Genomic DNA, 22,070 nt, shown 5'->3' on the forward strand with positions numbered 1-22,070 from the left:
TATATATATATATATATCCCTTGTATTGCCCTGCAATTCTCCTCCATGTTAGGGCCTAGATAGATTTCCACTAACTTCCTGATGTGTTTATGGAACAGCAAGTGGATGAAAATCTCCAGGACTCAGGACAGGACAAAAAAAGTAGGGCTGCATTTAAAAGGAAAAAGAAAAAAGATTTGGCTTTATTTATACGTTAAGGTAAATCCACTGAACGATCACAGTTGTAATGTTTCCGGGGTAGGATTAGCACTCGCTGATCTCACTCGTGCCTGACCTTCTGTTTGAAAAAAATACACAATCTAATAACTATTAGCCCTTTATTCCCTGGGAGACATTCTATGTTTTGAAAAGCTTGTTTGTGTATTCTGTGTCTAAATAACCTCTCAGACCCATTTATAACTAAGCTATCAGTCTCAAAATAATTTCTCACTTTTAAATGCTGGTGAAATATGAACTGTTAAAAAATAGCGTTAGTGTGCTAAGCAATACACAGCCAACGTTCAAGTAACAGACTCTGCTTCTGTGCAAGAGAAGTGTTACATGTCAACGTTTCACTGCCTAGAATGAAGTCACTGAGAGCCATTGATAAGCTGTGTTGACTGTTGAAACTGATTTTGGAATTGAAACGTGGTCCATTGGGGGAATGGCTTGATATGCGTTTGGTTTGGCAGTAAACGTGGACACGTGGGAGATTAAAATATGCTTTTACTTAATAGAGGTATGATTGTGATTTACTGAAAACACAACAACTTTTTGTAGCCTGTTCCAGTGTTATAACTTACGTTGCTTTCTTATTCAGAGTTGTATAAAACTCAGCATTCTTTCACGTTTCATTTTTGATGAGTAAGCCAATTTCTTGGGATTCGCATGCATGAGAATCATTTTTAAATGTTTGGCATCTACACGTTTTGGAAAAATGGCTGCTGTCATCTTTATTGCTGACAGGCCACTTATTACTTTGCATAAACTTTTGTTTCCAAGTCGAGAATGGTGCACTAAGATTGCAATCTCTGATTGGTTCGTTGGCAAGCATAGAGCTGACCCATATATTTATAGTAGGTGTAGAATGTTGAAGAGGCATTTGCTGCCATTGTTGTAATTTATGGAAATTAAATACAGATGATTGTTATTATTATTACTATTATTATTAGGTATAATATACAGGTTTTAGGTGTTCCTTTATAGCACAGTATAGTTAGTTGATTAGTTAGAAAAGGACATGAGTTCACTGAAGTCAGCATTTTATCTTCTAATACCCAGCCAAGCCAGAGCAGCACAAGAATCCATATAAAAAGTCTGATTTGTCATAAAACACTTTTTAAACTTTTAACATTTGTTCAAATATTTCCTCTGAATTTTTCTTTAATCGTTTATATTGACGTGCCTTTCTATAAAAAAAATTAATGATTTCTTAATTTGCTTTTTAAAATTGTGGTACATTGAAATCAACCTGAACGGGTGGATTTTTACAGTTTAACCCAGTGCACCACCACAGCAGGAAACTTGGACTTTTTTTTTATATTAAGTCCTGCTCACATGACCATGTATGAAAGAAAACTGCAAGTATACTAGATGGGTCCGGGAAGGCTTTCCATGAGGTTCTGCAGTGCTTCTGTTGGAATTTTTGCCCATGCAGCCAAAAGTGCATTGTAAGGTCAGATACTGATGTTGGACGAGAAGCCTTGGATCTCATATGGTGTTTCATTACTCCCCTGAGGAATGTTTGCACTCATTTCCTATCCTATAAGTGTCACCAAGATGGGAAATTGCTCCAATTGCAATAAAAGCAAAATAAAACAAATCTTACTCTTAGCAGTCTGGAGAAAGGGCTTTAACCGTCATGTATTCATTAGAAAGAATGTATCATCCCTCCTGTCCTAGGGAGGGGTGTCGCCAGTAGAGGAATGCAGGCAAAATCTTTCCATTTTGGGGCACCGTTAACAATGGAAACCTTGAAATAATATAAAATAAAGATTATTAAAACACTGCAAAAGCCAATTGCTAGTTATTGTTTGAGTAATCTGGTGATTATGACTGAAAGCTTGACAGTTTTGATGTTCAGACTAGTACAAAAACTCCTGTTCATGCTCATAAAATCTTCATATGTTCAAACTTTAAAATAAAAAAAAAGGCATAGAGCTACTGTTTATAAACACTAACAATCTGTATAACCCATACAGCCATAGTTTTCTCTTCTACAGCTTTTGCTGCATTTTTGATGCTTGTCAATAACCAGAGCCTCAAAGTGTGAAATTTTTATGCAACTGTATTATCCATTCCTGCTTAGGTCCACCAGAAAAGATCCCATCACCAACAAAACCTCTTCCTACAGTGCCACCACATAGGCCTAACCCACCAGCAGACCCACGCAAGAATGACAAACAACCAAGACCTCCAAGGCCTCCTACCGGAGGAGACAGGCCATCTTATCCAGGAGTCAAGCCTAACATCTGTGATGGGAATTTCAATACCCTGGCTATCTTGCGACATGAGATGTTTGTATTTAAGGTAAGATTGGCATATGTCACACTGTGACTTCGTTTGGCCACTGCATAAAAACTGAAAGTGACCCATGCCATCCCTCTTGCTATGTCATCCAACAGTTCTTGTGCATAGAAACTGTTGTAAGCTCTTTATTGCTCTTTCTCATATCCAGACTCTCTAGCAGTTGCTAGATAGCAGTTGTGAATTCTAAAAAACCATTTGACCTAATTTCACTTTAACTTCCTTTTATCCTTTTTTTCCCCAATGGACTGAAATGATTTTCTCACTAATAGGAAAACAATAGTACATGTACTGTAATTGGAATAGCAAGAGGTTTGGTATTAGACAGGTTAAATAGGGATTTACTTGCACAGTTTGGACGTTAGAATTGATATGGTAAGCTGCCTATAAATCACAGTATGACCCTCAGAAGCAGGGCCTGATTACCCACAAGGCGACATGAGCACATGCCTAGGGCCCCGACGGGTGTCCAGGAGCTCAGTATTCTTTTCCTAGGAGCCTGTGAATTGTTGGTCCCGCCCTCGGGGCCAACACTGCTGATCTAGCATCACTCTCGATAGCAGGAGAAGATCGAAGGCCAAAGGCGGAGGAAGCTAGCATGTTCCCTTCTCTCTCCAATTATTTTCAGTTATTGTGAAGCATTTGCAAATACATGTTACTGTTGGTTTAGACAGGTTGTATCTGCCTTCTCCTTCCACATCCATAAAACACAGAAGGGCTCTGCTAGTTGTTAAGAGGTCAGAGTGCAAATACCCTCTTATCTGCAAACTTCTCATCGACTTGTCATCAGGGGTTCCTTGAAGAACATAGCTAACAGCCATAAAAGGTCCCATAGTCTCTGGTCTCTGTTGTCAACTATTGACATTCAGGCACTGAAGGTAGGGTCACAGCAAGTACACCGACATAGAAATGCTGAGGAGAAGATCCTGCGGAAATCAGTGCCTTCCTAAATACAGAAAAATAGCAGTAATCAGAATAAAGATCTGTAACTGAACATCGGGCACAGTAGAGATAAGGAGAGATAAGGAGTCTTTCTAGATACAGGTCATTAAACTCATTTTGTCAGTTTGTCTTCCAGCTCCCTATCATCATTAGCCCTAAGTAGGCTTTGTTCAGCAGGACATTTGCAAAAGGAGCTGGTCTGAAACTTTTCGGATGAACAGCGCATGCATCTGATCAGATGCAATAGCTGGCAGCAGTGCATAGGGAAATCAATGGATTTTTAGCGCGTATGTCCAGTTTTACTGCTGTCACCATAATATGGTAAAGCTCCTGGGCTCTATCTAGACTGTGCTATTCCTATATTCCTTGTCTTGAGGCCAGATAAGAAATTAGATATTACAGGGTTAAACTATTAACCCTTTGAGTACAGAGTCCCATGTTTGGACTTGGCTTATACTGTACAGCTACAACTACCAGCTATTTTGTTTTTCATGAAGAAATCCTAAATACTGGTAATAAGATACCCAGGCTGGAAGAGCTTAAAATCTATTAGGATATAGTTTAAACTGCCTAGGGCCCAGCTTGGTCTTAATCCATCCCCTCAAGAGATTTCGGATTTGTTTAGCTGTGAGGGGCTTCTTCACTTGTTAAAGGCAGTGATGTGTTGAGATGTCAGGTTGTGTTCGTGGACCGTGTTCTCAGAGAATTTGGATATACTCTGAGCCAGGTGAAGTGTTGACCTATATATCATATGGACTAGTTGATAATTTGCATGTCCCATGTGCTTTACTACCAAAGCCAAAAAAACGGAAAAGGAAGCGCTACTACCCTATAAAGAAAGTGTGGTCACAATAATGAATACAATGTAATGGCTAACTCTCAGATGTAAACATCAAGGAAAAATTGAAGTATAGCCTGCTCGAATCAATGAGAGAGCGGCGGAGGATGCCACTGCAGCACTGTCACTGCAGCCGCGGCTCACTGGGTCTATCTGTCAATGTGAAGCTCTGTGGGATGACAGTGTGACGTCAGTGAGGGGCTGGGAGGCTATTGTCCAATGGTTGGCTGACTACCAAAGCCAAGAGACACCCAATTTGCTGGAGGTTAGCCAATAAAATTACACAGCCGGTAAAGTTTCTTTGGGTTTGGATGTCTTTGGCCTAGGATTTCTGAATATCTATCTATCTATCTATCTAATTGGATACAGTATATTGTTACTCTTTCTTGGTTTTTATATATGTCAATTGAAAAATTGTCAGTTACTGTGCTATAAACGAAATCAATGACTCCTTCACATAACAAAGTACAGGCAGTCCCCGGGGTGCGAACAAGATAGGGACTGTAGGTTTGTTCTTAAGTTGAATTTGTATGTAAGTTGGAACAGGTAAATTTTTTAAGTGTAACTCCAGCCACAAAATGTTTTTTGTTTGTTTTGGATAGCATAAGGAAGGGTTAAACTCCTGTAAAGTTTGTTTTGCTCTGTGTGCCCCTATTTGGAAGATTTGCTCTCACTTTCTGTCCCTGTGACAATTCTAATTTTGAACATTTTGGCTTGTCGTGGAAACAAGGATTGGTGATAAAGCTTCAGTGGAGACACCTTTTTCCTATGATAACTCTTACAGGACTGAATTTCCCTTCCTAGGGGTAGATTTCCTCTCCCTTTCTGTTGTCTCAAGGACAGGAAGTTAGATTAAATCTTTCTAATCAGGATACAGAAGAGGCAGGCACCCCTCGTCTACACGTCTAACAAGAGCCAACTTCCTGTAATGTACGTACAGTCCTACAAACCAGACCCAAAAAGGCGGGCACTCCTCATCAGCACGAGCGCGGTAGCATTACAACTACCCCTGCTGTACAGTAATCGCCTCCGTTTGTAAGTAGGAGTCGTATGTAAGTAGGATGTATGTAACTCGAGGACTGCCTGTATAAACTAATTTAAAATGCCAGCTATCACTAAGTCTGAACTAAATATTACACCTGGAGTTTGGTTAAGGATGCACGGCATTTCTTCTGGAAAATGGAGCAAATTAAACAAAGTATATTTCTCCCTCTTGTTGTAGAGAAATGAAATGTCTTTCCTTGAAGGGTAAATAGTCTTGTGAGTATTTCACTGGAGAAATCGTTTTAAAATTTGATGTTCTCAGCAATGAGCTTCTTCCCTTTTGGCATATTTTGCAAGAGTCTAACTGAGTTACCAGATTCATGAGGCACATCCCCTAAGGAAGTAAATTAAGGCTAGCAAACATTCACAGCACTGCAATGAAAATGCATAGAATATGCTACAAAGAGCAGTATGGAACATCAACTTACACTAGCAAGAGTCCTAGTAACAGGAAAAAATACTATGAATTGAAAAAAAGAGCTATAATAATAAAGGTACACCCTGGCAAGACATGAAAAGTTGCTATAGTTGCTGATATACATAACTTAATGACTGGGGATGAAATTACCATCTGCACCTTTTAGAGTATCTTGAATTTCTGATCTAGGGAGAGTTATGAAATTTAGAAGGAAGGAAGAGAAATGTTGAGCTTATTTTTGAACATCTCCAAAAAACATTGATTTTAAATGCAACCACTGTAAATATCCAAGTTTAAATAGATTCTTGTAATCTTGCCTGTTGAAATTCCCTTTACAATACCAATCAGACTGAGAGGTATGGATGAATATGCTGGCAGGAGGAATGTGCAGAAAGATGAGGCCAACTGTTTTATTAAGATATTAAAATCAAGCACTGGGATGGATTGTGCAAAGAGCCGTTAGTGTTCTGTGCTAACACTCATAGCGTGCATTACCACAATTTGTGTAGTGCACATATGTATGTTATGTGTGTGTGGGGGTGGGGGTTATTTTTTATTTTTTTTATCAGTACTGCTATCAGGGGATGACCCCTGATGTTTCAAATTTTTCACTACTGAGCACTGCTGTAATAATTCTTGTTTATCAATCCCTTCAGTTATGAGTAAACATGAGAGTGCTCAGTACTGAGTACTCCTGTGTTCATTTAGGAAATTGACATGTTTAGCGATCTTTCCGCTCACTATTGTGGAGAGATGAAATCCTCCCTACTGTAAATCCTCCCTACAATATAATCTCCTCTACAGCCTGCTGTCTCCCATGAAAAGGCTGAGGTAGAGCAGTGGGGATTGGAGTGCACAAAGTAGGGCACACAGAGACAGCAGGTTGTGCAAGGTACACAGCAGGGAGGGTCTAATGGCAATCATGGGCACACTGCAGGGTGGAGGGAATTTTTCTAGGAATGCCTGTGTTCGACTGCTTGCCATTCGTTAACCACAGCTATTCCCGAATTCATGAAAACTGGGGTTCCCTTCTGCTATAAGTTCATGGTCGCTGAAGCAACCATTAGCTTGTAGCCTAAGGGAACACAGAGTAAATAAAGGATACTGAGACGGCCAGCTGCAAGCAGTTCTATTTCAGCATACCCCTAACGCCATGGTGGTAAAAGGGTTAACAGATGTAAAAAGCCATTTGATGTAACATTGACTGATTTAAGTGTATGCATCCTGAGGGATGGTCAAGAGCCTGTATGATATAATGTAGAAGTATATTTAGGGTTACTGGGTTTTTTGGGAAAATAGATAATAAGGTTGGCAATAAAGGGTTTTAGCCTTGTTATATTTCATTTCTTTTCTTTCGAAACAGATGAAAAACCATCCATCAACCTGTAAGAGGATGCAGTCAACGTTTTAATGTGCCCTATAATATTTCATAACAGGGCAGAATCTTAAATAATCTTAATTCATTGCTGCATGCAGGCATGGCAATTTTTTCCCGTGCTATTGGGATAAAACACACTGCATTTTACAAATCAATATTCAATTACTTATGCCTGCAATATTTTAGATTAATTAAGAATATTGATGCCTTGCTCTGGGTCTCTGCATTAAAATTTCACTACTGAATTTGCAGCGTAGTAAAGCTTCAGTTAGAATGCCATTTCATTTTCATAGTGGCTTTTTATACTCCTAGCTACCAAATGTGTCCCATTTTATAAATAATAAAATGCAGGCATATTTACATTTGCACTTGTGGTTTAAAATGAGCTCTGCAGACTATATATTAAACCCATGATTGTTTTATGTGTAGCTGTCATTTGTTTTAGTTAAGTTAATGGCTGTATTAAAGGAGTTATTTTATATGGCATAGAACAAAATGTAAGTCTTTTATTAAAGTATATCTAAACCCAAGAACAGAAGTGTAATGTATTGCAGCTTACTAGTCCTTAGATGTGTGGCTGCATTAGTTCTCATTTTTCAGGCTTTTTTCTTCTGCACCTAGTGATCCTGCAACTAATACACCTCCTGTCCTTATGCAACAACGCTCATTGTACTGTATTAATGGAGGGGTATCATTGTCATCCTAGGACAGAAAGTGTGTTAGGGCTATGGAACACCTTCTGCTCTCCTCTAGTCCAAAATATAGAGGGGATGTGTTTTGGGTTTGTAGTCCACAGAGATAGCTAGGAACAGTGCTAAGTGATTACTACATGGGAGACGGATGGCACTGGAAGTTACCAGCTCACAAGATTTCTGGCAGGTTCAACAAGTTTTTTTAAATCTTTTATCGAACGTGTGTGTGTATATATGTATATATGTATATATATATCTGGACAAAGAGGAATAGCCATAATAGGATGCAGCAGTGTATCTATGGGGATAATGCCAGTGAGACAGTGAGCATCGCAGCAATAGCTGCATTTCTACATGTGTTAGTGAAGGCAGTATTTAATTATTTTTGAACGCTGAGGTTTAAGGAGATAACATCACCTTGCCCATTTAGGGCAAAGTGACATTGTCTTTGCAAAAGGGTCCCCAAACCACTGATATTCACTCTGCCATCGCTGCACCTTCCTCAGGCGAAGCCGGCACCAGTGTCAGCTGGTGTCTGAAAATAGGGGAGTGGTGGCCTCACTTCTTCAGTCATGTGATAGCACTCAAGCTAAGCCATTGACTCCCCATACCCAGAAGCATTGCATATTTTCACCGGTTGAGGCAGAGCAAGGAGCACCGGGGATGTGCTGGCAAACTGGGTATAAGTTTCAGCTTTACAATAGAAGCGATTCTGGCGGCTCAGCTCAGTAAAGTTTTAAAAAGTTTTAAAAAATATGAAATAAAATAAATGCAAAAATAATTTTAAAACATTTTAAAGTCATTGGGTGCGCCTACATACGAAAATGACGATTGCGCTACACATGTTGGGTATCGCCGCACATGCCAGAGTGAGAGCAATAATTCTAGGGCCAATATTTACATGTATCTCTAAGCTCATGACCTGTAGGAGCTTTGTCTATTGACTTTTTGGGGTGCTGAAATTTGTTGGAAGTTTTACAGAAGCACACAATTTGTAACCTGGGCATTTTGGGTATCTATTTACTTATTCTAAGCTCATCCTTTATATTTTATACAAAAATGGGTATTATATATTGTGTTTTGGGGCACTTACTATAACTTAGGTGCATTTTTCACTAAATATTTGGGTTTAATAAAACGTTGTGCTAATATCGCACAACATAAAAATTTGCAACTGCCACCATTTCATTCTACAGGGTCTTGGCTTTCAGAAAATATATAATGTTTGGTGAATTGAAGTAATTTTCAGGCCTAAAATGTGGATTATAACGTGTGCAAAAAAAATGAAATAAAGGCCCTGGCAGCAAAAGGGTTAAAGTCATCCTTCCATAAGTAAGATTTCAGTTGGATTTGGAGTCTTGTGGGAGGAATTACCCACTGGCTTCATAGGCCTTGGCTCTTTTCTTGCCCACCTTAAAGTTTTAGATGTTTTCACCCACCTTGGGGTGCCCTCAGGTAGAGTGGAATCCCTACTGAGAAATCATGGCCGAGGTGCTCGAGATATAACCAGTGTTTCTAAGTATACTCAGAAAGCAATAGGTTGTTTCCAGCATCCATCAAAGAATGGGAAAAAACACTGTTGGATTGAGTGAACCTTCAGTACCTAGGACAGTGACACTCTTTCTGTTAGGAGAACGGCAAGAAAATGCAAATTTTGTAAATAAATATGTGTATAGCTATTTGTGTTTGTATTTTTGGCAAACACTGTTTGTCAGAAAACCTAAAGTGTCACATCAGATTTCGGCCTTGGTTGTGACCTTGTGTTTAAGATATCACTAGCCATTCGAGACTGTGTGATCTAAGCCATACTCCATATACTTCCATATACTCCTATGGAAAATCTACCAGAAGGAAAGTAATACAATATTTCCATGCATTGCCATCTGTAAAGGGATTCTCCATACAAACAATATATGGAGAACTAGGCTTGGGGTGGTGACAACTGCAGCCTGGGTTTTAGCTTCTACACTATACCCAAACAGAAAATGGAGTTGCTTATATAAGCATATGTCAACCAAATCGTTAAAATCTCATATAAGTCAGAACATTAACATGTTAAAGTAATTTTCAATATTTTTAAATCATCAACTTTGATTGAAATGATACCTTGTAATTCTGTCATGCTCCGGCACTTCTGTTATGGGATGACAACGCTCTTTCCCTGTTTTCCAATTGTGCTCCCACATTGTCACCCTGTCACATAAACTTCTGATGCAGTCTACACATTACACAGGTGTGGGTCACTGACTTTTCAGGAAGCTCACCAACCCTCCATGGCCTGTATAAGCAGATACAATCACTGTGGACAATCCTTGTCAGATAGCTGAACTCACCAATAGCGTGTTCGTCCACAAAGGTTGCTTTATTATGAACGTGAAGATAACAGGATAACAGCAGATGGATGGTTACAGTATTATGCGGTCAAAAGATGATGCCTTTCCTAGCGTACTATGCAGAGTCCATGTGTCCTAGTTACATGTGGCCTGTTAGCTGTGGCCATGACACAGGAAGCACTGCACTCTGGAAGAAGGGTGGGGCTTACATAAGAGGAACTGTGTCATCGACCTCAGGGATATCAAGGAAGGCAACATTGAAAAATACATACACTACCACAAAAGGCCACTAGATGGCAGCATAGGAACTAAATATAGAATGACTATAGAAAATGGTATAGAGAAACAATCTATATAAATTCTCATCTACTAACAATCCTAATAACATATTCTATGCCCCACTGGGGCGGCACATAGGCAGAAAATGTCTGCAAAGAGGCTGCAGGATATCAACAGTGCTGAGATGTAGCAAAGGATGAACAAAGATGAAATAGTATTTTATTTTTTTTAAATGACAGTGCTTTAGCAAACTCTCATTTAGTTAGGATTTACATCTCCTATATTTTCCTCTTTTACACATTGCCCATTTATAACCTAATCTACCATATTGCACAGAATTTGCAACAAGCATTATACATAGCCTCTTATTCATTTGGTTGGTTAAAAGGTAAGTTGTAGAATAGCAAGAAACTACATGTCCTGTCTTGCTTGACAGCAGGACTTGCCAGTACTTGTGGTTTGTCAATGGCTGGAGAACCTACAATAATATTACACCTCAGAGATGGGGTTTCCATGCAAACTGCGAGATATAACGTGAAATGAAAAGCACAAAATAATATATGCAAAAAGAATAGACGCAGACAACTGAAATGTAAAATTATTTCTTTTATGATTATTATTATTGCACAAATACACTCTGGTGACTATTCTGCAGATTAACATTCTTCCTAATGGGCTGCTTCCTACACTCGAGCCATTTGGTTCACTGACCATTGAAACAGTAACCGTAAAATATGTTGATACTTTCAATAGTGCGGCTCATAGGAAATCGCACTTAATGCTTCTTATCCAATTGATGTCTGATTACTAAGTAGCAAAAATCTGTCACTGTGGTATTACATGTTTCTGGATTCTATAGCGATTTATGGAAGCCATAAATAGCTACCGTAGTTGTTCCTCTAAATGTCATTGCCCTCATTCTGACACCTTTGCCTATTTGTTACCTTTATTACTGAGGGCCTATTCACATTTCCCAAAAATGCATGTAAAGGTATGCATGATTTAGCACAGATTTGCATTCTTAATGCATTACTGTGTACTTTGGGATCGCTCAAGTTATTAACATGTCGTTTCTGTGTGTATTTTCAAGGTTCAGAATGGGAATGGCATTGCACCTTTTTTGTAACAAGTATTTTATTCGGTTTCCATAGGTAAAAGAGACATTGCATACAGGGTTCAATACAGTCATCATACACGAGTGATAATGAATATAAAAGTTCAAATTGGTTACTCTAGCAGAGGGGTGGTGGTACAGCAAACGGACCCATTTACAATCTTCCCCTTTTTTGCAGAACAATGATAGTGGCCTCATACATGGAGGCGGGGAGAGAGCCCACCGTAAATGCATTGTTGATAGTATCCAGAAGGGTAGGGAGTAGTGCAGTGGGATATGTCTTATAGACTTCAATAGGAAGGCCGTCCGGCCCAGGGGCCTTCCCACTTGGGAAACTAGCCATGGCCAATTCCAGTTCCTCCATAGTAATGGGAGCCTCTAATTCCAGGCTATCCGCCCCCGCAAGGGAAGGTATAGGTACATTCGCTAGATAATCGTCCAGATCCGACTCAGGATAGTCCGCCCTCGTCCTATACAAAGAAGCATAGAAGGTACTAAAAATGTCCGAAATCCTCCCCTGGTCTGAATGCGTGTTCCCCTGCGAGTCAGCAATAGCCCCGATATACGAGGTGGGTTGCTGTGCTCTAGCCACCTGAGCAAGGAGTTTACCTGCCGCATCACCCTCTGCCCAAAACACCCTCTTGGTAAAAAACAGTTTGTTCTGAGATTGTGCCGTCAATAAAGTAGATAAAGAGCGCTGCGCCTCCTGCCAGACTCCCTTAGTACCATCATTAGGGCTGCTTACAAACGCCTGCTCGCTATCAGCCACCTTCTGATACGCCAAATCCAGCTCCCGTCGAGACCGAGACTTAATTGAGCAGATGTTCTTAAGCAATGCACCCCTGACATAGGCTTTCAATGTATCCCAAACCACCCCCAAGGGAGCAGAGGGGATATTCACCGACAGGAAAAAGGAAATATCGTTCTCCAGTGATGCATTATCCGTAAACAGTGTCAACCAGTAGGGATGGAGACGCCAGGGAAGCATCGAGCGGGGTCTACCCAGGGAGAGCTGGACAGAAAGCATGGAATGGTCCGAGAGACATCTAGAATGTATCTCAACTCTCGATGCATAGGGCACCAGCTCCGACGTTCCCAGGGCGTAGTCAATCCGCGAAAGAGTGTTATGAGATTTGGAGTAGCAGGTATATTGCAGGTTAGCAGGGTTGGACAGGCGCCACAAATCCAGCAAACCCATTTCCATGCAGAGGTTGCTAAACGGAGTATTCTGGCCTCGTACATTGGGTGAGGGCTGCGGGAACCGGTCCAAGCCTACATCCATGACGTTATTAAAGTCCCCCAGCACCAGGACCGGAAGTGGCAGCTTGTCAGCCAGAAACCGAGCCAGGTCTTTGAGTACATCACTGGAGAACGGTGGCGGGATGTATACAGAGGCAACCACACAAGTCAACTCATAAATACGGCAATGTAAAAACACGTACCTCCCCACAGCATCCACCACTACCCGCTTGCAGGAGAACGGCAGGTTTGAACAAGTATGGAAACCCACCTCGAGTAGGTGGAGTAACATGAATGGTAGCCAACCTGGCAGAAACGTCTGTTCAGCGTATTAAAGGTATCCGAGGTTAGATGTGTCTCCTGCAAGCAGATAATGGAGGGGCTACTATGCTGAATATGACTAAAAACAGATCTCCTCTTCACAGAGTCTCCCAGACCTCTCACATTCCAGGAGACCAGATTAATTAAGTGATCCGGCATTTCGAGGGCATGTCATATAGTGGAAAACATAGGCATACACAAACATGTAAGCAAAAATGTAGTTCAACAGTAATTGCACGTTGTAGAACACCTCGGGTAAAAAAACAAACAGCAGGCAACCAACCAAAAAAAAATGGGGAAAAAATAAAGTAACGTAAATTAAACAACAACAAACGGAGAAATCCGCAAAAACTGTCCACGCAGGGAAACCTTCGGGGAAAGGTAGCTGCATCGGAGCCTGGGAACCGCCACCACCGCCATCTTGGCCCGCGAGGCCGCCCAGCTTGCCCTTCTCCTTCTTGGACATCTCCGCGGAGCAGTACATCCTCTTACCCCCTCCAAATGGCACCTCGAGGATCAGGGGAACTTCACCTACAAGCCGGCGTGGGACAGGAGAGCTGCAAGGTAAGCCACAGAATGGAAGACAGGATACCGGAGGAGAGCTCGTCTCAGATGTGACTGCTTACATGCGGCTGCTGGCCACGCCCTCAAATTGGTTACAGTTATTATATGACTGTCTCTATTAACAAAGTGATCAAAGGAAAGTTTTAGAGAAAGGTGAGGGAGGAAGAGTGGGAAAGGAGGGCGGATTGGGTATTAGGTCCATCGGTGTGATGGCATTACTGGTTGTGTTGAAGATCAGGTCAGTAGGGCTGCTATCTGCTGCCGACTAGAGGCACCCCCTACACTGCATGGGCAGTCTCTTAAGGTCCCCACACACCTTACGATAATCGTACGATAATCGCGGGAGGTCGCACGGCTTCCACACACCTTATGGTAATTGTACGATCGCGGTTATCGTACGATTATCGTAAGGTGTGTGGGGACTTTAAACTTACGAACATTTTTCAAAACCCGCCGAGCATCGTACGGTGTTCGGTGGGTCTGTAGCATGTTCGTAAGATGAAAGCCGGACGGGCCGGTGTGCGCAAGGGCACACTGCCCGTTCGGCATTGCGGTCATCGGAAGCCCGCCTCTCAGGGGGCGTGGCTTGCGATCATCGCAAGTACGATCTGCCTATGCAAGATAGGCAGATCGTACGTTTTTTTAAGTACCTTACAACCATCGCAAGACAAAAGTCTTGCGATGGTTGTAAGGTGTGTGCCCAGCCTTATAGAAGTCTAAGCCCTCGCGTTTTGTAGCGCGTTCTACGCTCGACGAACGCTCTACAAAACGCTCAAAAATATAAATCCCATTGTATTCAATGGTCTCGTTCCCACCTTGGCGTATTTCCGCCCGTCCCTAACGCGCGTTTCCACTGGGATACAGCCAAGTAGCCTTCGGAAACGCGCGACGGTCGCGCGACTTTTTTACCGTGAATCGCGGTTAAAAAAACGTGCGACAGACGCGCATATGCAATACGCCTAGGTGTGAACGAGACCTAAGGGTTTCTAGTTCCGGGTTTTGATATAATACCCAAGGTTCCCATACCTTTAAGAACTTGGCATGGGTATCTTTCAGAATACTGGATAATCTTTCGTTGGTCATAATATTGTCTAATCTCAAGGTAAACTCGCGGTATGGCAGGATTTGTTTTTTCCAGTTGCTTGCTAGGGTCAATTTGGCTGCTAAGGATCTTTGGCAGGTGGTTAGACCAGGTATGGTGGTGTGTAACAGACCCTGAGTGGGATCCTTGGGAATGCGAGTATTAAACAGGCTGGATAGTAAGCGATAAATTCTAGTCCAGAATCGTGAGGCAAACGGACAGGTCCACCAAGTGTGGAGCATGTCACCAGGGAGGGTGCACCCGCGGAAGCAGACAGCGGACGAGGTTGGGTATATTTTGGAGTATCATTGTTTGGAGTTAGACTATGTGTGGCAGTATGTAGGCATTGTGAGTAAGGATAAGCAAAACCGATAGACTATAATTTCATTACAAATTAATAAACTAAGCGTGAGATTGTAGTCCATTACAGTAGTGAGCTTGGAGCGGTGACTACTTTACAACACACACAGGGACCATGGGGAACAAAAGTAGCCACCCTCCAGAAGGAAGGACAGTGTCAGCACCAATTCAGAGATGATTTGGGGATCTGCAGATGAGTGATACACAAATAAGATACATTTTTTGTTAATAGTGAAGGTACTTGAATGCATTTTTAGTATTTAACTCCTGAGTTTAGTGTCACTTTAAAGCTGCCATGGCTAACATATTTCTGAAAATGCTAGTATTTTGGCTGTCCCTGGCTTCAGCACTTTGAGTCACTGACCCAGAACAAGCATGGAACAAGAGAAGTGTGAGTGAGATCATAGCTCCTGGTCTGCATTTTTGTCGCTGATCAGTGATTTAAAAAGTGTTGAGGGCCATTGGATTAACATGACAGCCAGGCCACTAGCATTTGTAGCTGCACAAAACCATCAGTTCTGGTGAGAAGATCTCACCACTGGTCAAAAGGACATAAAAAGCCAGGATACAACTCGGCTTTCTAAGAAGCAGACAAAACTGATTTTTTTATGGTGGAGTTAGCCTTTACTGTAAATTTGATGCTGGGAAAGAATAATTCAATGCAACCTGTTGCTTCCAAGCCAAGGATGTCATTAGGTTTGTTTGTCTCTCCCATCCATAGAACATTTCCCTTTATTGTTGAATCCATGACCTTTCAATGCCGGTAGTTTATAAAACAGGAAGAGTGACCTTCTGCTTCTTCCTCCAGGCTATAGATTATAATCGAGATACTGTGAAATCAGGGGAAATGTATACTGTGCTGATATGTTTACAGTAGCTTTTGACCTGACTTCCATGAAAATATCAGGAGGCAGCCCAATTAAAACCAGATTTTAGGTAAGGATGTGAAAAGCCAAGAAAGACTATTAGCATTTAAATGGCAAACAAGGTATTCAAAATGTATCTTAAAAACAGTGAATAATATCTGTGTAATAATAGATTTGATCTAAATTCCAGGCAAACAGCTAAACACAGATGAAATGTTTATATGAGGGCTGTCAAAGAATTTCTATTTCTGTCCATCCAGTATTGAGATTTACAGAGCACTGTCACACAGCACAGCCCTGTCTGGCAGTGAAGAAGACCTGACTCTCTGCAGTTCAGTAACACCTACAGATCTTGTCCCTCCCCAGCCCATGACTGGGGAGCAAAAAAGAGAAGCAAAGGAGTGATGAGCTCATCTCTCTGTCACTCTGCTCCCTCCTCCTATTGCCCATGAGCATTGCAGCACTACTAATTGGCACCTGGTGCTGCTTCTTCCTCTCCAAGTCAAATGGCTGCTGTACAGGAACTGCTTGCATTTAAATAAATGTACATTTAATTATGTATTAATTAATACAGAGCTATGTCAATTATGTGGGTTTTGCATTCTGTTGCAGTGGTTGCATGTGATCCCTATGTGATCTGCAGGAATCAACTAAAACTACAACTCCCATGAGGCCTCAGTGTTCTCTTAGAATTGGAGGCATGCACCTTGGAGTGATTGACGGACCTGATCACTCCCCAAGTGCTTCACTGTCCAGTAGGTGGGCAGGAAATACTGCCAGTGGCTTCTTTGGGGGAGATAAGCATTGATAAACACTAAGGCCCGGTTCACACCTGGGCGTTTTGTAGCACGTTCCTACGCTCTGCAAAACGCTCAAACACCGAAATCCCATTATTTCCTATGGGTATGGTTCACACCTGGGCGTATTACAGGCCGTATGAACGTGCTACAAAACGCCCTACGCCCAAAGAAGTATAGGAGCTTCTTTGGGGCATTTTGGTCGCGCATATCCATTGGGATACAGCCAGGTAGCCCTCGGAAATGCGCGTTTTTTTTACTGCGAATCGCGGTAAAAACGCGAGACACAAAACGCGCGACAAACGCGCACATTCGATACGCCTAGGTGTGAACCCAGCCTAAAGGTGAAGTCTATAGTAAAATTAGAGAAGGATACTGTGTTGATGTCATTTATCTTGACACACCACTTTGTTTTTGGCTCAGTAGTGGATGCAAGGTAACAACGCTGATTGCTATTTCAATGGCACTATGTCAGTGTTGTCACCCTATTCAAGAAAGGTTATCCTTTAATATACAGAGAACTCAGACAAATGTGCACACATGTTTATTACATGTGTAATTTGTACTTTTTGACTATGCATACACTTTAACTCCTTGATGGAGCACATTTAAGTGCTCTTTATGTGTTGTTCTAATGCTTACATTGAGTTCAGGCACACAGCCATAATTACTTTACAATCTGATTCTGGACCTGGGCAAAAATAGGAAGTTTATAGTTTAATCAATTGCTTCCTTTAAAAGCTTCTTTATAAAGTGTCACTATTTGTTTATATTCTGTTCTATGGCACAATCTGTAAACGATCAGTACTGCATTAAAATACCTGTGGTCTTAATAATAGTTGCCACATTTCATTGCAATGACTCCGCTGGGATTCTGTAGTGTCCTGAAGTTGCCTGCACAGACATCAGTCCATCATGCATCTGCCGTAGCTTAATGGGTAGAGGAGTCCAGCTATGGATACTGCTTTTATGTTCACCTCTTAGCGGTCATACTACACCCCAAGTCTGCCATTTTAGAGGCACAACTGGAACTGGGATTTATTAGACCAGATGAGCTTTTTCTAGCCATTGAGAAACCAGTGACAATATGCTTTATCCCATTGCAAATACTTTTATCAGTTAATCATAAGTAGGATTTACCCTTTGCAGTTGTCTGTTATTAAACCCCATTGTAGAGTGAAATGCACTGCACAGTGCAGTATTTGGTATTGTACCCCTTAAATGTATTATGATGTTTATTGTTGTCAGTCTGCTGAAAAGCACCTCTGCATTAGTACAGTTTTCAAAGTCCGTTAGTGCAGCCATTCTTAGCAGCCTGTTCCTAGAAATAGGTTTGGATATTGCATGTCCCTTTACATGTATGTGACAAAGATGGCTGACTTGTGTGTGGCTGGGTTTCTGTCTTCTGGTACAATCATTGCATATTTACATGTGGTACAATACCCCCTCATTCTCCCAAAGAAAAAGAACCATGCAGGTTATAACTGCTGTCTGGCTTTCTTTCCATCTGTTTCTCATTAGGAACTTTTCTCTTCACTTCCTGTCCTGCAGACTCAACAGGAAGTAAGACAATATGGTACATATCCAAAGTAAGGAAAATTCCCTCTCAGACTGTGTCCCATTGTAAGATTTCCCCTCTATTTTGTTCTGTTGGGTACTCAAAATTTTGGACAATTTTAGAGAGTGAATCCCCCTAATGGCAGTAACAAAACCTGACTGGTTGTAAACCTTTACCACTCTCTCCCAATCTAAAAGAATGTTTAACCCTTTTGCTGCCACCAACGTAAAGGCTTACGGTGCAACACAACTGTTTCCAGCTGGCCACCTCAGTAAGCCTTATGTCGGTGGCTTTCTCCCTTCTGGTATAAGCTCATGGTCACTCTAGCCACCATGAACTTATATCAGAACAGTTCCCCCGACGGTCCCCTGTAAAATAAAAGCTGTCATCAATGGCTGTATAGCCGCTGATGACAGCTATTAACCAAAAATCTGGGCGACACCCCAACTCCCCACCCCTGCCGACATCTGATCGGCATCTCCTGCCCTCTCCATGCTTCTTCTCAGATCACCGCTGCTCTCCCCCGTCTGTATGGTCTAAGAAAGCAGAGATCTGAGGAGAAATGGCCGACAGGGGGCGAAGGAGGGAGATGTCATCCATGATGGCCGAGCAGTGAGCAGAGAGAGCAGGGAGCAGAGACGCTGTCATCTGTTCAGTTTCATGATGACAGCGGCTCCATGTGTGGCCAACCAGAGGATCGGTAAATATCTGTGATATATATCGATCCTCTGTGTGCAGAGAAAACACTGGAGTGATCAGCTGATCATTCCAATGTTTGTAAACAACTGAAGACACATAGTAACGTGTGTCCCCAGTTGTGAAGGAACAGGAAGTGCTTTACATTACTTCTTGTTCATTCATGAGTTTCTGAATGGGGAGAAGCACTCACTACAGAGGCTTCTACCCATTCAGAAACTGGTTGATAATAAATATTTTACTATCACCAGTTTCTGAATGAATGGGAAGCCTCTGTACTGAGTGCTTTCCCTTCATTTAGAACAGAGGCTGCAGAAAAAGATTGAGGACTCTGTGTCCTTAATTTTTTTTTCTGTTTCAAAAGGAGAATGTCAGGGGTCTTTTTAGACCCCTGATATTTCCCTGAAGCACCCCCAACAGTAAGAAAGTAAATAAAAAATGATAAATGTAAAAAATAAATACCCCCACACACATATTATACACGTGTAACAAAGCATTGTTAGAACACATCGCAGTACTTGATTTTTTTTCAAAATAACATTGATTTAACCGTGGCAGCGCGTGGCAAAGTGTTGTGACAATGCTATGCATTGTGATACTTTGTGTTCCGATTACATGTACGCCTGCATCATTTTATCACAACACACACACCAACAAACGATTTTTTACAGTTTTGCGTTACCTCATTTTTTTTACCGTTTCGCAAAAAGGCGCAATTTAAAATTTACAAATATTTGTTTTTTTATCTTTGAGATTGAGTTGGAAAAACTCATTATAGTGTGCTTTTATCAATTTAATTGTATTTTTATATTGATATTGATATTGAATTTAATATTGATTTGATAAACATTTGTGCAATTTATTGCAGGACCTACAAAATTAGTAGCACCATTCTATTGGGCCTGAGCTTTTTGAAAATATATGGTTTGGGGAGTCTTTTACAAACGCTAGCAACGTAGCAATAGAAAATCGATATACAGTTTAGGGGTACAATCAAAGTTTATAGCAATGTAGGGCTGTACCCAGGGGGATGATGGATGGGAAAATCATCTGCACATGGTGCTGCCTGCAACCAGAAAACTGGTCAAACAGTATTTTTGAATGCGTGTATCTGAAACTGATGATATAACAATAATATTAATTATTAACATTTTTATTAATATTAATCACAGCATTAGCATGTGTTATGTGAAGCGTGAATTCATTTTGTCTGATTTGTTTCTATGTATCTCCTTTCTTTTACAGGATCAGTGGTTCTGGCGCGTTCGAAATAACAAAGTCATGGATAGATATCCTATGCAGATTACCTACTTTTGGAGAGGATTGCCTCCCAGCATTGATGCTGTTTATGAAAACAGAGATGGAAACTTTGTCTTCTTTAAAGGTGAGATGCTTTGTCTGCATTCCTGTTCAAGTCATGGGTCACAATTTGGACTGCTGGTACACTCTGTTATGTGTCAGGAGTGCCAACGAACAGACCTATATACAGTATGTGCTATTAAAGCTTATCACTCTTAGTTGCCAAGTACCTGAAAAGCTTGTTTTGCAGTGGTAGAGATTCTAATTCAGATTTTGTACAGACACATCTCTTCATTTGGGGGAGGCGTTGCTGCACTCACTCATTTGGTTGTGGGTGTAAATTTCAGCTTAAGCTACTGAGCTCTGTAAACAGGCTTTTTCAGCAAAGCAGTTAAGCATAGTTTAGGGGAAATGTGAAAAAGAGCCCAGAGCTCACATTAAGAATAGAATATTAATTCCTTATTCTTTAATGTTTCAAAACTTTAAAGACTACCACCATACATTCCATTGCATAGGATGTATGATATGTGGACTGATTAAATGCAAATACAGTTTATTAGATTTCTTCTTTAAAATAAAACTAGTTGGAAATCTTTGCAACAGGCATCATAAAGTGCCTGCTGTTATCTTTACCGTACCAAATGCTATGGGGCATTTTTCTCCCCCATCCATCTCCCACAATTTTGGGGTCAGTGCCTAATCGACCAATTGCTAGGCCACGTTGTGTCATGTGGCAGACATGCACAAACTGGATTTCTGAAATTTGGTATTCGCATGGGAATTTTGGGGACCAACAGCACTGAAACAGCACGAAGGACAAATGTAGTATAGGTAAGGGCCATGATTAGTTAATAAACCTATACTGATTTCAAGTTTAGTTTAAATAACAATATTTTCTTTTCTTGAGTGCGGTACCGTGATCATCAGAATCATGCCTCAGACTTGGGGAGGAAAAAGTGAGGCTCTAGTTAGCAGTATAAGCAAGCTAGGCAGTATCTAACTAGTCAAGCAGATGGTTCTATCATTAAATTCTCTGGTCTATTAAATGAAAATAATCTCTTCCTCCTCTTAGCAGCTTTCCAAACTACATATTGATGTGCTTGGCTTGTGAAGGCAGCATTTACAGTAGCAGAGTTCAGACAGGATTACGCAAGTGTATTGCATATATTGAATCAGGGCAGCATCCTGGATTCTACTGCCAGAGGCAACATGTGTGGAGATGTGGACGTTGGGTGGGACGTGTATATCTTGGCTGCAGGAGGTTGAAAATCTCTGCTAGGTTTACTGATGAGATATTCCTACAGTAAAACATGAAGTTCATCAAAGCCTGCTTCGCACCCTTGTGTCAGGAAACACCCAGTGGAATATCTATATCTGATCTATTGTCTCTTTTATAATCCTTTGGGGTAAACACAGCAAATCTGCAAAATGCCGTACTTTTTTTTTTTCTTTTTCAAATGCTCTTAAAACGTTTAATAGCATAACTGTTCGATACTCATACATCTTCATTTTAAAATGTCTTGTCTGATCTCTGTTTCTCTGTATTTGATACTTGCACCTCAGTAATGCTGTTCCTAAACAGTTTGTATATCGTCCTTAAAGGGTTCCCTCCTAAATTCTCACCTACAATTCCCAGCATGCTCCTCTTCCATTACATTATGAGGTATATGACTGTATCTTGTCATGACTGACCTGTGACTAAAAGATTCACCCCAGTTCTAGCAAGAGGAGTGAGACTCTGGGTTG

The 22,070-nt window shown here is 41.1% G+C and overlaps 1 protein-coding gene across 1 annotated transcript in view; it reads left to right on the plus strand.

The window, feature by feature from the left end:
• Positions 1-22,070, plus strand: part of LOC108801563 (matrix metalloproteinase-16-like) — a 55,064-nt gene that overhangs the window by 12,251 nt on the left and 20,743 nt on the right. Inside the window, exons 3-4 of the mRNA XM_018573454.1 lie at positions 2,288-2,508; positions 20,271-20,409. Of these exons, the coding sequence (XP_018428956.1) occupies positions 2,288-2,508; positions 20,271-20,409 (360 nt within the window). The remainder of the gene's footprint in view (positions 1-2,287; positions 2,509-20,270; positions 20,410-22,070) is intronic.

This window comes from Nanorana parkeri, unplaced genomic scaffold (assembly GCF_000935625.1).
Source record: "Nanorana parkeri isolate BGI_ZX_2015 unplaced genomic scaffold, ASM93562v1 scaffold2387, whole genome shotgun sequence".
NCBI lineage: Eukaryota > Metazoa > Chordata > Amphibia > Anura > Dicroglossidae > Nanorana > Nanorana parkeri.